Below are 17,055 nucleotides of genomic sequence, written 5' to 3'. Positions count from 1 at the left end.
AGGGGACTAGAACGGACCAGCACACGGGTCCTGGTACCACCCTGAGCCTCATGAGAGCCTGTGGCTCTCGTAACCTGTAGGGGTTGCTGCAGAGTCTGCTGTCTCTGTTACCTTTATTAGTGATGCTCTCCTAACCTGTAGGGGCTGCTGCAGAGTCTTTGTCTTCGGTCACCTTTACTAGTGATGCTGTTGGGTTCGGAGCAATCAACCCTGATCTAATGAGCCTGTTATGATCTGACTTTTTCTCCCAGCACTTGGAAGGCAGAGGCAGGTGGATCTCAGTGAGTGCTAAGGCCAGCCTGGTCCACAAAGCGAGATCTGGAACAGCCAAGGCTACATTGAGAAACCCTGTCTCAAAAAAACCAAACCAAAACAACCAACCAACCAAACAAACAGATCTGACCTTTTCTAATGAACTCAATAAAATACTAATTTTTTTAAAACAAAGTTTCATATATCCCAGGCTGACTTTGAATTTCATATATAGCTGAGAATGATCTCAACTCTTGTTTTGTTTTGAGACAGGGTCTTGCTCTGTAGCTCTGAAACTCACACTATATAGACGGGGCTGTCCTGGAACTCACAGAGATGCCTCTGCCTCCCAAATGCATGGATTAAAGGCGTGGGCCACCATTTCTGGCATGACCTTGAACGTTTGATCCTCCTGCCTGTACCCCAGAGGGCAAGGATTACAGACGCAAGTGATCCAACTCAGTTTCTGCGGTGTTGGGCTCAGACACAGAGCTGTGTGCATGCCAGACCAGCCTACCACCTGAGCTACAGCCCCCAAACATATACGTGTAAATACAATTTGATCTTCTGACATTGATCTAGGTGGTGATTTAAAGAGGTGGTTAGAGACAGCTGCTGGGTGAAGGTGCTTGGACAAGGTCGGTGACCTGGGTACCATCCCTAGAACCCACATAAAGATGACAGGAGAGAGCTGACTCCACAGAGCTGTCCCCTGCCTCCACACACACGGACCCTCTCAAATAATATGTACAAATGAAAATAAAAAACATTCTTGCCACCTACATTTGTGTTTTACGTAGATAAAGATTGACTCCCCTACCCCCATAACACATTCCCGTTTTACTGCTATTTCTAGCTCTTGCCACTATCTCAGAAACACTGAAAATGGACTTTGCCTCATTGAGTGGACTCCGTAGCCCGAACACTCCCTTTCAAGTCCCGTCAACGAGCTGCCTGCTGACTCTGCACTCAGGGGCTGAGTTCCTAGACACACAAGTGCTGAAAGCCCTTTCTGTTTGCCTTTCTGCTTCAGAGGAGAGCAATGGCTAAGGGCTTGTGCTGGAGCTCTCCTCTCCTATCACACGGATGTCCTCACCCAGGGGTCTGTGCCTGGTCACGTCAGCTGCCTGCAGACCTAACAAATGGTTGAACGGTCCGCGCTTTCACACTTGGTGGGACACAGCCCTTTGCTCCAGTTGCCCATTTGGAAGGTTGAATGGGCAGGCGGGTTGGGGTGCAAACAACCACTTCTACAGCCGTGTGCCCAGGCGGTCGGAAGGACGGTATTCTGCAGCTGCTGAGATCAAGCTGTATGGGGCTGACACTTGTGCTTACTTCTGGAGCGCTAGGCACAGCCTCCTTGGGGTACGCCACAGCTGTGCTCAAGCACATCCAACACAATTAGCAGAAAGTTATTTCTACAGCTCATGCCTCCATCCTCAACAGGCAAGCTGCACTAATACTCTATCAAAGTTGAGGGTTGTGAAATGCTGGCAGTGCCGTGGGCCAATCTGGCTTGTTCCTTCCAAATCTCACCGTGGAGCTTGTGAGGTCTTAAAAGGGTGGAGACTTAATCCAATTTAGCATTTACTAGTGGGGGCCTGGATTAGACAACCAGGGGTGGAAAACCCTGATTAAATCTTGGTGGCTTTAGCACGGTTGGGAGAGTGCTTGCCTAGCATGCATGGAGCCATGGTTTTGAGACCAGACATAGTGCGGGTGTTATGTCCAGCACAGCAGAAAACTCGGTGTGGTGGAACGCTTCTGTAATTTCAGTATTTGGGTGGTGGAGGCAGGGGGATCAAGGCCATTCTTGGCTGCATAGCCATTTTGACATTAGTTTGGGAAAATGAGATCCCATAGGAGAAGGGAGAAAGAAGATGAGGGAGGTGGGGGAGGAAGAGGCACCAGGGAACACACATGTGTCCTGTGCCACCCTAAGGACTCTGCCAGTAAGACGGCGACCATCAGATGCACCCCCTTTGACCTTGGATCAGAACGCTGGGCCATTTCTGTTAATATTCAGTTGGTCTTGTGTTAGTAGCAACAGAAAAACAGATCATTAGTTGCTACAATTCCACAGCCTAATGTGAGATCTCCTCAAGCTGAACTTTAGTTGCTAGACATTAAAAACGGGGAATGATCAAGTCCAGTCCAACTCTAAGAATAAGAATAGCTAATGAAATCCTGTCTTCCATCCATCCATCCATCCATCCATCCATCCATCCATCATCCACCCATCGTCTGTCTGTCCGTCCATCCATCCATCCATCATCCATCCATCCATCCATCCATCCATCCATCCATCTTACTGGTGTGCTGTATGGGAATAGTAACCAGTTGAGTAATTTAAACAAGACAAGGTCTTATTCGGTATTGAGTATTGACCAAACTAGACGAAATAGAGGCTTTTAACAAAACCATTCTCCAGACAACCAAGGAGGACCAGTGCCTGATTAGAGCATTCAGTGTGGTGATGACATCTGCCAACTGATTCTTAGGAGGCTAGGATGTGGGACTGTGAGTCAGAGGCCAGTCTGGAACACACAGTTAAACTTTACCTTTCAATAAATAGGTAGATATGTATTAAGGTGATATGCTAAATAGTCTCTAGGAGGCTGCACACTGTTATCTATTCTCCGTATCTCTGATGAAGGGACAACATATACCAGGCGGCAAGACATCACAGTGCAGTGTTACATCTGCCTGGAAGTTCTGGTTTTATTCTTTAAGCATTTTTTTTTCTCTGCCATCAAGCAAAATTTACATTTTTTAAAACTGTGGTAAAATAGAGCACGGGACTTGCCAGTGGTGGTCACACTGTGTGCCAACACCCCCAGAACTCTGTCCATAAGAAAGGGGAATGCTGTAGGGGTCACGCTGTGTGCCAACATCTCCAGAACTACCCATAGGAGAGCAGTGCTGACACTGACATAGAGAAATGAGCCTCAAAGTACAGTCTGTATAAAACAAGAAAGTTTATTTATTTATTTATGTGTGTAAGTTTTTTGTTTGTTATTTATTTTTTATGTATGAGTGTTTGCCTGCATGTCGGTCTGTGCACCATGTGTGCAATACCTGTGGACGACACCAGGGGGCGTTGGATTATTTGGAACTGGAGTTAGAGGGGGTTGTGAGTTGGCACATGGGTGCTGGGACTAGAACCCATGTCCTCTGGAAGAAGAGCAAGTGCTCTTTAACCACTGAGACATCTCTCCAGCTCTCCTCCTTCCCCCACATCAAGACAGGGCCTTGCTATGCAACCTAGCCTTGGCCTAGAACTCTTGATCCTCCTGTGTTAGCTGTAGAGTGCTAAGATTTTCAGGTGTGGGCTCAGAATGTTATTTTTATTCTTAGTCTATTGCAAATGATTGTTATTTGGTGTTTGGGTATGTGCATGTGTGTGTGTGTATGCTTATGCGTGTGGGCGTGTATGCGCCCTGGCACTCCTATGGAGGTCAGAGCATAATTTGTGGGAACCATTTCTCTCCTTCTACCACGTGGGTCCAGGGACTGAACTCTGGTCATTTGGCTCAGTGGCAGTACCTGCATCCACTGGGTCCTCTTGCCCGCCCTCAGAATGGTATTTTTAAAAGAATGAAACAACTCTTCAGAGGCTTCTAACATAAATACTCTTAAACACAAAGAAAGCAAAGGAATCACTCCATCAGATCCAACCGTGAGAACGGAGTAACCACTCCAGGCTCTGAAAGAGCAGAGGCAAGCGGGCCTATGGTGGACTCCTGCTACAAGGTGCATCCAGGAGGCCTGTGCCGGAGAAGGAAATCCCAGATGGAGATTTTCCCAAGAGGCTTTCTATAGTTATGCGCACGCAGGGCAGCACAGCCCTCAAGACCCCACACAGCAAGGTATTAGGGTCCCCTGCCAAGCATTAGAAAGAGGAAAATATGGGTTACAAGGCCATCTCTTGTAGCCAGGGAGGGGGAGTGGGTGGTCACTCATTAACCAGGCATGGCTGAGTGCTCAGGGCACGGCAGAGGAGGCCTGTCCCGAACTTTTCCACCGCGGCCGCGGCTCATTTCCACAGCGTCATTAAGGCAACACTCTGAATACCGGTGTTACGGTTTGTCTCAACTGTTGTACCAACGACATTTCACCGGCTCCGGCTAATGCTTTCCTAAGTGCCGGGAGTGAGGCGACAGCCCTAGTTCTGAGCTGGAGGAATTCTCATCTAGATGCAAATTGAGGCAAGCCGTCCGTGGGGCATGAGTGGGCAGGAGCAATTTTTCCACCATTTAACGTTCAGCCCCAGCCCTCACCCCCAACCCCGGTGCATTTTTCACACAAGTATGTTGGCAAAGAGGTCTCCCTTCTTAGAACTTAATTGTTTCCTTGTCCACTGTTCTCTGATCCCTATGATTTAATCTGAGGTAAAATACTTATGGTTCCCCCCCCACAGTCTACTTCACTTCAGACTTAAAGATGTTGGCCCCTGATATCATGGATATTCCAAAGGAATAAAAAAAAAAAAGCGAACCATTTCCTTGCCCAAATATTCTGTCCTAGAGGGAGAAGGGAAGTCTGGAAACTAAGGAAACCCGTGGGGCTGAAGAAGCTCCTGAAGTTACAAGAGTCACAGGACTCCTCCCTAAGGAAATTCACTTCTGAAGCTGCCTGTCTAGGGATGCAGTTTTCTTGAGTCAGGTCCATGCTAGTGACCTTCAGTGATGTGGTTGCCTTGAGTCACCCATGAGCCTCGGGGTAACCTCAATAAACTCAACAGTTTACTAAGCTAGACTTGGGCGGGGTGGCCTCTTTGGTCACTGTCTATGGTGAAGAGATGCTTGTTAACATCTCCCCAGGAGAAGCCGCTCAACAGCGCCCAGTCGCGCTTGCCTTTCCCCCAATGTACTTCCTGGAGAACTAGATGACAATGTCACGTACCCTTCCATGCGCCCTCCTCCCACATGCTACCCCACTGGGCGGCACCTAGCCCAGCGATCTCATAACGTAATGATTTTCAAATGAATGCTTTCCTCTAAGAAGGTGCCTCCCCCGCAGCCTCCGTGCAGCACACGGCTGTCCCATGGCAGCTTCCTTCATGAGTTATGGCGTGTGCACATGCACATATGTGGGCAGATGTGGAGACCCAAGGCTGGTGCCCAGAGTTTTCCTCGATTGCTTTCCCATGTTATCTGAGGCAGGGTCTACCAACTGAATTCAAAGCTTGCCTGTACAACTAGTCTAGCTAGCCAGCTTGCCCTGGGGAACCCATCTCAGCCTTCTGGGTGCTGGAATTACAGGTGGGTCCCCACACCTACCTAGCATCTATGTATTCTGGGGATCCACACTCTGGTCCTCGTGCCTGCCTTTCAAGTGCTCTACCCACTGAATCATGTCCCTAGTCCCTAGAGAAGTCCTTTTGCCAGAGGCAAGTGTAGCCCATGCACCTGTGTTGGCTACCTCTCTATCCCTAGGACAAAACACCTGAGATCACTGGCTTATAACGGCTTCGGCTCACAGTTTGGGAGGTTCTGATGTGCAGCTGGTTGGCTCAATGTCATGAGTCCCTGGTAAGGTGGCTCATCACGACAGGAGCAAGCAACAGAGAGTCACACCACTGACGCTGTAAGCTATGGGAAGGCAGGGAAAAGGGGCTGGGCCCTGCTACTTCCTTCAAATGAAGGAACCAGTGACCTCGGCACCTTCCTGCAAGGCTCCATCTCTTAAAGGCTGTGCCACCTAACAACAACACCATTCTGGGGACCAAGCTTTTGACCACAGGGGTTTCTGAGCGACATTCTGCATTTAAACAGCACCTCTTCTTTAAAAACCACGCAAGAGAAGACAATGACAAGTTGACCTTCAAATGAGCCCATTCCTACTGGAGGACATGCAAATCCCTTCCCTCCTCCCAAACCTTGTTACTCAATCTTCTCCACCAGTTTTGAAGCGACTCATTTTACTTTATAACGTTCTGGGGGAGAAGAGTCACAGGCTTCGAATCCTAGCTGCACAGACTGTCTGCTGGCTCCCCAGTGCCCTGTGCAGTCAGGCTGACGGATCTCCCGGCAGGCAGGAGTAGCAGCCAAGCCCACAGCGTCCTGTGCTGAGTGGGCCTGGCTTCACAGCCTCAGAGCAAAGCTCGCCTACTTGTCTCCTGTATTTCTGGGGACCAGGTTTACTGTACCCTTTGTACTGGGCTTTCTCACCATTAATTGCGCAGCCTTATAAAAGGAAGCTCTGGCATAGATCTGCCAAGGCTTAGCCAGCTTCTGAAGAAAGGCCACAGGGAAATCCCATAGGCTTTGCAGAGCTGTGGATCTTGCGTGAGATGACACAGGGAAGAGGTGAGAGGGTGAGCATGTGCCAATCAAACAAAATAAAACAAAGTGATGGGCCAGATATCAGGGGACAGGGTGGGCCAAGCCCTGAATTAGGTAAACGAACAGAGAGAATGAGTCACCCTGAGGTGGAGAGGGAAGATTCCAGTACTTGTCTTCAAAGGGTATAAACTATGCTAAGAACATGGCTGTGGAGCCCAGTGCTGTGATTTAAATCTTGGCGTCTGCATCTGCTAGCCGCTGAGCCCTTAGATGAGAAATTGTTCGTGATTATCTTACTGGGCCCTTGTCACAGTCTGAGGCAAGCACTACGTCTCCTCTAGCCGCGGCACAGGGTGAAGGGGTTGCAGGCACAGGACCTGTACAGGCCGTTCTTCAGCTCGTTAACAGGCCTGGCCACCCTCATCACTACAGAGAAATCTTTCCTTGTCTCCCCCGGCTCACCCTCACTTCTCTTCACACCGAGCCTGGCAACACTGCAGCTCTCTCAGTAACCCTGCCATCTGGCTTCCAACCCTGGCTCGGACTATGATTCTTCCTTCCTTCCTTTCTCCTCTTCTCCTTTCCCGTCTCCTTCTGTTCCCTTCTATTCTCTCCTCTCCCATCTTTCTCCCACTTCTTTCTTCCTCCTTTCATTTCATTAAAACAATTATTGCACTTTTGATGGGCTTTGTTATGACATTTTCATACGTATTTTTGGTTAGGGTTCTCCCTGACTCCCCAGACTCTGGGTCTGCCCCTCTGCTGGCCTCCTCCCCACCCTTCTCCCTGATGTCACGAGTACCCTATTTTCCTTTCCTTTCTCCATCACCAACCTCCCTTCAAGACTTCTTTCCCTCTTGTGATTGTTTCGTTATCACATACATGCGCACATGCATGCAAGCGCGCGCGTGTCCACACACACACACACACACACACACACACACACACACACACACCTCCCAGTATCTCACCCCACCACTCAAGAGATAAGGAAGAGGAGGAGGGAGGGAGGTGAGAAAAGGAAGGAGAGAGACAGGGAGGGAGGGAGAGAGACAGAGAGAGATCTAAGATTTAGTATATTCTTGGCACTCAGCCCTGAAGAAAATAATACACAAGGCTCTTGAAGACCTGTCATTGCTCATGGAAATGGGTGGAGCTCCTTTCTTGGGCCCCGCCTTCTTTTCTGCTTCTGGACAGTGCAGGGACCCAGAAAGAATGCAGCCTCAAATCCTCTTCTAGTAGCCAGGAGGAAAGCTGCTCTCTGGCTGTCTGTCACAGTGACACTTGCGGAAGCTCCATCTCTGTGACCCTCTCAGCAGCTCCTGCTTCTTGACCCGATGTCAATCCCCCCGCACTATTTTTAAAGTAGCTAATCTGTAGTGCGGAGTGAGCGATAGAAACGTTAGTTTGCCGTCTCTGGACAGACACATCCAGGGCAAGTCCTTATTAGGTCGTCGCTGGGTATCTGAAGTGGTAGACGGGAATATAAAACCAAGTAGTGCACACGAAAACTTCTCAATTGTCATGTGATTTGAAATATTTATAGATTTTTAGAGTGCTGTTGTTTGAAAATTAAAAAACAGTGTAGGGCAGCTATGTGGCTCGTTTGGCAGAAAGCTTGTCACACATGCACAAAGCCCTGGGTTTGATCTTGAGCACCACAGAGAGCAGATCCACAATCCCAGCACTTATGGGGTATTAACAGGAGGATCAGAAGTTCAAGGTCACCCTCAGCCACACAGTTTGGGGCCAGCCTAGGATATATGAGACCTTGTCTGAAAAAGTTTTTAATTGGAACATGTTTGCATGCATTTATGGGCACAGGACGATGGCTTGCCACAGGTAAACAGTATGTAATGAGCAAACCACAGTGAAGAGCTTTTTGATCCTAAGAAGAATAGCACAAAATAAAAGCCCGTGTGGAGGAGAAGGCACCGTCCACAGAGTGCTTGTTGTGTTAGCACGCGGGTTTGAGTTCAACCCCCGGCACCCACATAAAAACCAGGCCTTTATAACCTCAGCTCTAGGGAGGCAGAGACAAGAGGATCACCAAGGCTTGTTGGCACATCCACTCTAGCTGAGTAAGAGAGCCACAGATTTGGTGAGACACTCTGTCTCAAAATATAAGGTCGGGGTCCTCCCCAATATTCCAGGCTAGGTAAACTAGAGATCTTGCCAATGAAGTTGGTTGATTTGTTTTGTTTTTTTAAAGATTATCTTTTGCTCTACTGTTCTGTGAGACAGAGCCTATGACGCGGTTATTAAGGTTAGAGGAGGGGGCTTGGAATGTGACTAGAAGCACACTTAGAATTCACAAGACTGCCAGCCAAGTCCCCAGCCCTGCAAGGGAAGTTGGATGAGCTCACAGGGTAGCTCAAAAGGACTGAGATCCTTACAAGAAGGGGGGGGCGGGATATGAAGGATGCAAGCAGGCGAAGAGGCTTGGGGTCAAGGTGGGAGGGCTCCAAGAGACCACACCCTCCAGATCCCTGATGCTGGACTCTGCGTTAATCAGCTTTGTGCCACCACAGCAGAACACCAGGTGCAAGCTGCTGTGGAATTAGAGAAGTATATTTTGGCTCACAGTTCTGGAGATCCAAGTTCACGGGGCACAGTTCAATTTCCTCTGGGACCATATCATGGCTTAGGGCCTTCCCTCCCCTCCCCTCTTTCTGATGCTTAATAATACTCATCCCCCAAACTCTGCTTGCAGGGATTCTGAGTCAAGACAGCCCCAAAGTAAAATTTTAAGATCAAGGGTGTAGCTTAGCAGTGGAGTGCTCGCTTAGCAGCAGCAGAGGTGTGTATGTGTGTGTGTGCGCTTGTGAATATGGGCACACTTCAATGGTCAACTTGACATAACCTAGAGTCACCTGAGAAAGGTCTCAGGGAGGGGCTGTCTACACTGGGTTGGCCTGTGTCTTAATTAAGTTACCTGGCATGGGACGTGTCATTGCCATGGGCAGCACCACTCCCTAGGCAGGGGAGCAAGCACAGGAGCATCTCTGTGACCCCACATAGAGCTGCTGGAGAGAGTCCATACCTATCATCACTTCTTTACTTCCCATCCCCACTCCAGGCTATGTCTTTGGCCCTTGGCCATACAGGGGTCCAGGCAGTGTTGCCCAGGTCATGGTGAAGTGGGGTGACGTAACTGCCACTGTTAGGTAGGTGGGGATGACCTTGAACTTCTGGGCCTCTTGTCTCTACCTCTCAAATACTGGGATTATAAGAACCCTCTACCAAGCCTGGTTTCTGTGGTTCTGGAGCCTGAACACCGGGCTTCCTGCATCCAGGACAAGCCCTTTACCCACTGAGCCACATCGCCAGCCTACATTTGTTTGCTGAATAAAAAAATGATTTCGATAAGTGCTGTCACTAAAGACAAATATTCACCCTCGTTCCTTTCCAACTGTAGAATAAAATTCATGGGAGCTGACTTTACAAAAAAATGATCCCTGTTTATGGGAAGAGTCCCTCTTCTACAGAGCAGAGATAAATTATGTTGAAATATTTTTAGGGCCCAGAAATCTTTAAGCAGCTCGTATCTCTTCATGAAGATTATGCCAGTAGCAAAATTAACAAAATCAGTCAAGCTCTTAAAGAGCAGCCCTTAAATTAAAGACATCCGACAAAATCCAATTATAAAGGGACAAATTCTGTATGAACTTCAAACACCACCTGCTCCATGGTGGCTGCAGGGGCTGCAGAGCCTCTGGCTGCACTGGGCTGGGGGCAGCCCTCCCAGGGTGACATTTATAGGTGGTTAGGTGTGCTAAAGGCAAGGAGCCAGTGGGAACATCCTTTTCCAATTATTTTGTTTGTGATATATGCATTTACATGAGTGTGTGCACCTTGTGTGTGAGCGAGCATGTGGAGGCCAGAGGTGACCATCGGATGGACTCTTCTGTGCTTCTCCACCTTATACTTTGGGACAGGGTTACTTTACTGAACTGGAGGCTTACCTCAAGTTAGTTAATTCAGCTAGACTGGAGGGCCAGCAATCTCCAGCAGTCTGTCTGTCCCTACTCCGAACCAGAACTGGGGTTACAGATTTGTTGGACTGCACCCCACTTTTGCATTGGTGCAGAGATCTGAATTTGAGTCCTCGTGTTTGTGTGGCATGTATTTACCTACTTAGCCATCTCCTCAGCCCTTCTTTTCCACTTCCTGAAACGCATCATTTCAAAACACGATCGGGGAGCCCTGGGTGGCCTTGGGCAGGATCATTCTTTTGCTGTGATGAGGTACACACATTACAGGTCTCAGCAGAGGACAGTTGTAAACACGCAGCTCCGTGAGATAAATGCACCCATGCTGCCGTGGATCCACCCATCTCCCAGACTGTTCCATCTTCCCAAAGGGAAACTTCCAGTAAGAGTACCCCCAGCACTGGGGAGATGGTCCAGTGCGTGACGGCGATCATTGCCATGCCAGAGGACCTGAGTTTCATCGCTGAGACCCACGTGGTGCAAGAAGAGAGAAATGGAAAAATGGCTTCTGACTTCTCTGTACAAATGCTGTGAGACACACTACACCCCACCCCCCTAATAAACGAAAAGCAATTTACGAAAATGTCACTCTGTCCCCTGAGTCCCTGGAAAGCCACCACTCCACTTTCCATCTCTACCACGAGCGCCGAGTATAGGGACCTTCTGTAAACAGATCATGAGCATAGGGACCTTATGTAAACAGACCATGCGGTGCTTGCCCTCCCGTGTCTGGGTTATCTCACTCAGCGTGATAACCTTGGACTTATCCCTGTCAATAGCGAGTGTCTGTCAGCCACACAGCCAGTCATGGCTCATTTTCTTTTCTAGAAGGTTTTCTCCTGCCGCTCTGCTTATTTAAACTCTCGCCATCACTCCAGCTCAGCTGGTACTGTGTCAGCTCCAGCCATCAACTTGCCACGCTGACTTAGCTGTTTGCCTGAGTACCACTCAGCACACTGCCAGCAAGTGTATAAGCTCTGGAGGGCAGAGACAATGCCTGGCAGCTTAACCCTGGCCATGCACATGGACACTGTCAAGCCCCCTTTAATAAAGCCCCGCTTGAATGAATGGAGGGGCAATCATGGTATGTACTCTGCTTGGCAAACACATCCGTCCCTCCCCCCAAAGGTATCAACTGGTACGCATTGAACTGCATCTCTCGAGAAGATATGCTGATGTTTTAAGTGTAATACCCACGAATGGGACTTTTAGTTGAAAATTAGGTCTTTGGGGATGTCACTACATCCACGTGAAGCCATTGAGATGGACTCTTATCCAGGACGATTAGTGTCCTAAGAAGAGGGGCACTGGGGCACAAGCAGACACAGAGGGGAAGGTGGCTTAGGGGATACAGTGAGGACCTAGAAAAATCCAGGCTGCTCAATACTGGGAGAGAAAGGAGGCACTTGGAAACCTGGAGGAAGCGAGGCCCCACCCAAACACCGGCTTTGGGCTTTAGCTTCAGAACGGCGGGGAAATGCGATGTGCTGTTTCAAGCCTGCAGGGTGTGGGATACTTGGTCTCTTCTGCACAGGTTCTGCACCTGCAGGTTTAATAGACTGCAGACTAGAAATATCTGGAGCAGGACTGTCTCTGCACTGGCTATGTGTGCTTTGTAAGGACTGTCTATGTGATACAATAGACTGACCACGATGTCTTCTAAAGATGGTTTAAAAATCTACAGGGGGGGGGTGCCTAGGCATCACGTCAAAAACCATGCCATTTTATAAAGGGGATTAAGTACACAAGGATCTTGGTACCCTCGGGGTCCTGGAGCCAGTCTCCAGGGGACATGGAGGACAGACTGTGCTTGGTGGAAAAGAAACCAACATGACCGAATGACACGGCTCCGTCTATGCTGGCGCATCCTCACTGAGCTCAAGGATGGCTCTGGGGCTCTGAGAGGACCGAATTCAAACTAAACCTGCTACTGAGGGTAGGGTCTCCACGCTAGGGGTACTGTGCCAGCTTGGACAATATCCAGGGGTGTGTGTGTGGAATCTGGCCTTCTCCATCAACAACCCCAGGCCTTCTCAGCTAATCCTCTGACAGCCACAAAGACATAGTCACTTCCTCCAAGTGACAATCTTAGAGTCTACCTCAACTCGAGTCAGGTGATGTCAGATCTTAAAACTCTAGAATACAATCCCTCCCTCCCTCCCTCCCTCCCTCCCTCCCTCCCTCCCTCCCTCCCTCCTTCCCTCCCTCCCTCCCTTACTTTCTTCCTTTCTTTTTTCTTCTTTCCTTCCTTCCTTCCTTCCTTCCTTCCTTCCTTCCTTCCTTCCTTCCTTCCTTCCTTCCTTCCTGCCTTCCTTTTTTGTTCCTTCTTTCCTTTCTTTTTCTTTTTATAATCTTATTCTGCTTTGCTAGTGATAGGTTAGCACCAGTCCAAATGGTGTTTCCAAAGTTTTAAGAAGTAGAGGATGACAGCTTCTCCTTTGATTCCTACCATGTCAACTGGACCTTGTATGTTTCTCTCAGCCTGTGACTTACGACAATACAACTCACAAATGCTAGCAGTGCGCAGCCTCAACTGGTGTGGGGACGCTCCATCCTCCCTCCCATAGTTTAGTCCAGTCCCGCCCTGGGAAGACGGTGCAGACTTACGGTTCTCAGAGGAGCATGGTGTGTGGGGGATGCCAGTGGAGGCCGCACTGGACTCTGAAAGGCCAGGCAGAAGCGCTGGCCAGTGTCCGGTGGGGACGAGGAAGCATAGATGCGGTTTTCTAGGCGTTCAGGCTCCTGCTTATAGGACTCCAGGGGGAACGGGTGCGGCTTGGTCACTTGGGTGGGTGTTGATGGAGAAGAGGAGACGCTGGAGGCTGCAGGGAGATAACAGAACTTATTAGAAGTGTAACCTTGGCAGAGAAGAGGGGGCTCTTTGGTTCTGAGAGACAAAACCCCTGAAATATTAAATGTAGGAATCAGGGAAGAGTTTATAAAGTGTGTTGGCAGCCTCTTAGAAGTTCAGGGTTCAGAAAGACCCTCGCCATCCATGCTGAGGTGTGAGCAGGCCCCCTTGTTGGGGTGTTCACATAGTCCTGACATTATTAGGGCTGGCCTCTTCATTCCTCCACATGGTCTCGCCTTCCCCTTGGCCAATACTGGATGATTCTTTCTCCATCCCCATCAGGCTCCTAAAGAGTAACTCTATCGCCACTTTCTAAGGACGTGAGGTGTTTTCCTCTTCCACCCCGCTGCCTCACCTCCACCCTGCTCTCCTCTCTGAGCCAGGACCTCGCATGAGGGAAACGAATGCACGGTGACTCCAGAGATCATGTCAGGCAGCTTCCTGGGACCACGACACACACCCAAGACAACTGACTTAGCAAAAGAGGAGGATTATCCAGGCTCATGGCTTCAGTCCGTGATGGGTTATCCTACTGCTCTGGGCCACTGGTGGCCCAGAGTGACAAGTGTGTGTGGCAATAGCCCACCTCACGGCTCGGTCACAAGAGAGGAGGAAGAGACCAAGGACCCACAATGATTTTCAAGAAAACATCCCCAAGGACTGAAGACTTCCTACCAAGCCCTATTGCCTAAATTTCCCATAATCACCAAGTTGGGAACCCAGCCTTTAACAGATGGGTCACCGGGGAACATTCTAGATACAGAACACAGCAGAAGGGGAAGGGCACTGTGTCAGACAAAGGAATAGGTGAAACGCCAGATGCAGGGCAAGGTTCACATATGTGGAGAACCTGTTATTAGCCTAGGGGTACGGGGAGGATCTTCCTAGAATCAAAAAAGCATGTCCCCCTCTTCCCCCTGGCGGGTGAGATGTCTTCCAGCACCCTGCAGCACTTCCTGCCTGCCACACATCCTGGGTCGCCTGCTTCTCAGCCACCTACCCTGTAGCTGAAGAACATTTGGTTACTTATCCACTTCCATTTGTCAAGTTAATAGTGGAGTTCATATGTACTGACTCCAGTTCCCAAACTCCTTTACCATAAAGAAATTGAGATGCCATCAAGGGAAAGGACCAAAGATGTAAAATCACGTAAAATTCTGTTTCAGCCATGTGAACTCTTTCTCTGGAAAGGGTTTCACAGGTCAACGGGAAAGAGGGTCTGGAGGTACCTGGCTCACGGAAAGGCAGGAAGAGGCGCTAAGAAGGGTGAAGGGTGTGCAGAGGAGGGGCTGGGCCTGGGACTCTGAGTGCTCCTCACATTGGGTGGCCTTGGCCAGGCAGCTTTCTCGCCAGACTGGCAGGGACAAAGATCAATTGTCACCACGTGGGCTCTGGCTTCTCAGTCATTATTTAGAAAAGGCCATAGGGCTGGTGAGGACATTCCTGAGTGATTTTCTGTTTGAATTATGGTGTCCCCATTAGTAAATCAAGGGGCAAGAAGGACAGCACCGCCTCGCATCTCCATTCATTTACAACCCAAAAGGGCGGCGTGTCCAGCCTTTTGATGTTGTGACGGCGGCTGTCGTTTATGAAGTTTATGCTCAATCACCACACAGTCAAGTTACAAAAGAAAAATCATAAAAGAATCTCATAATGTTTTAAGTGAGTTTATGACCATGTTGGGCTCCATTCATAGCTTTCCTGAGATGTGTTTACATAGACTCACTAGTACTTTCTCACTAGACAGACTACAACTTGGCTATCTACAAGAGCCAGGTGCCTGTTCTACACATCAGTAGCTCCCAGGCAGCCTCTGGGGCCCAGCTTGGTGCAGGAGGATGAGGAAGCCAGAGGCCCAGTTCAGGTGTGGTGGGGGAAATGGGACAAGGGCAAAGCCAACAGCAGATCGAGCACCTTCAAATACCCCTGTGCTAAATGCATGTGTCCCCGGAGGGAAGAAGGACGCAGACAGGGGCAGCCAACCTGTAGCCAGAGGGGGCAGGTCCTCTCTAACATCTGAGGGCGGGGTCTCCGACCTAGAGAGCAGCATGGATGATCTCCAGTGCAGGTGACTTTCATACGAGGTGGGGATGAGCATGGCAACCCAAGAAGGAAGCCAGATGGTTCCCTCATTAGGTTTCTTCTGAGAAGCACCCCACCTTGGCTTCTGAAGGGGCTTGCTGAGGGCTGTTGTCAGCTCTGAGGGTGAACAATGGCTTTGATTTTTTCCCCCCTGGCTGCCATAGAGCCCATGAATAAGCCCAGTGAGTGAACTGAAATGGACCCTGGCAGCCAGACAGAATGCCAGGCAAGTGTCTCCAGACACCGGGGAGCCATGAGCCGGTGACTTCACAGGGCCTGGCTGGCCATGCTGGCAGTGGGAGCTGCGCCCTAGAAGTGGGAGGAGAAGACAGGACAGAGATGCCAGCGGAGAGGAGAGCCCTGACCTTATGATTGCTGGGCAAGGCTGAAGCAGAGGCCTGGGCTTTAGAAGCTCCGAGCTCTGGGCCTGGATTTACCCCTAACTCACCATGGGCCCCGAAGCATGCCCACCTCATATGACCAGATACAAATAAGCCGAGTGCTGCAGAGGTATGCATGTGCTCGGATCCGTGTTGTGCGAACGGACCAAGCTGGAGCCATGAGACAGCATTGGCCTTTTCATACATGGGAGACAGAGAGGGGACAGACTTCACTTTGTTGACTGCAAATCTAATAGGCCAGGGGAATAGCAACTGTTCATGGTGGGGTGGGGAATGGCAGTGTGGCTTTCTGAGGTACAAACTGCCTGTCACAGTGATGAGGGCCTGATTAGGGTTCTTAGTTTGGGGGTCGTAAGGGGAGCAGCGGCATAGGGATGGTGCTGGACAAAAAGGGCAAGAACAGGGAGGGACAAAAATCCTTGTGGCTGGAGAGCCATGCACTGTCAAAGGGGACACAGACCACTAGACCCTATAGGAGTCACAGTTGGTGTTTATGACACTGGGGTCTGGAAGCTGCAGAAGCAGCTGCCCAGGGACTGTTTGCTTAGCATGTCTTCCCTCTGGGAGGGCTCTGCCGTGACTTTTAATTAATTCATTTGCAGTACTGGGATTTGAACCTATGGCCTTGCGCATGCAAGGCAAGCACTCTACCACTGAGCCATATTCTCAGCCCCCTTTTCAGTTTTTATTTTGAGAAAGGGTCTCACTAATTTATCCAAGGTTGGCCTTGAACTATGGTCCAGGCTGAAGCTGAACTTGCCCTCCTCCTACCTTAACTTTTGGGGTAACAGGATTATAGGCCTTTGCAACTTGGTCTGGCTTCTGTTGCTGTTTTAAACGAGGTATTGGTTTTATCCCTAGAACCAAATAAACGGGGCATGGTGGTACACGCCCGTGATCTTAGCACTTGAGAGAAGGAGGCAAGAGGGCCAGAAGTTCAAGGTTATCTTCCACTATCAAACCAAGCTTGAGGCCAGACTGAGATACGTGAGGCCTTGTCTCCAAGACCAACCAACCGGCCAATCCCCAAACAACCAAACACGAAAAACCAAGCCCAGTTCTGTGCTTTAGTTTGCTCCCTTACGTTTGTTCCTGGGGAAGTACTCTATGTCAAGGTGACTTTTGGGCTAGCAGACCCTCTTTCCCCAGTGGTATTTTCCACATGATGTTTTCCCACAAGTCAGTTCTGT

General features: G+C 49.6%; 1 protein-coding gene across 17 annotated transcripts in view; it reads right to left on the bottom strand.

Annotated features, from left to right (window-relative positions):
* The window catches only part of Prkag2 (protein kinase AMP-activated non-catalytic subunit gamma 2), a 264,022-nt gene that overhangs the window by 82,148 nt on the left and 164,819 nt on the right, over positions 1-17,055 (bottom strand). For all 17 annotated transcript variants that reach the window (XM_075955434.1, XM_075955435.1, XM_075955433.1 and 14 more), the window contains one exon: positions 13,139-13,353. In XM_075955434.1, the coding sequence (XP_075811549.1) occupies positions 13,139-13,353 (215 nt within the window). The remainder of the gene's footprint in view (positions 1-13,138; positions 13,354-17,055) is intronic.

The sequence above is a fragment of the Microtus pennsylvanicus genome, chromosome 21, assembly GCF_037038515.1.
Source record: "Microtus pennsylvanicus isolate mMicPen1 chromosome 21, mMicPen1.hap1, whole genome shotgun sequence".
Taxonomy (NCBI): domain Eukaryota; kingdom Metazoa; phylum Chordata; class Mammalia; order Rodentia; family Cricetidae; genus Microtus; species Microtus pennsylvanicus.
The sequence above is the reverse complement of the archived record's forward strand: the minus strand, read 5'-3'. Positions and strand labels throughout refer to the sequence as shown.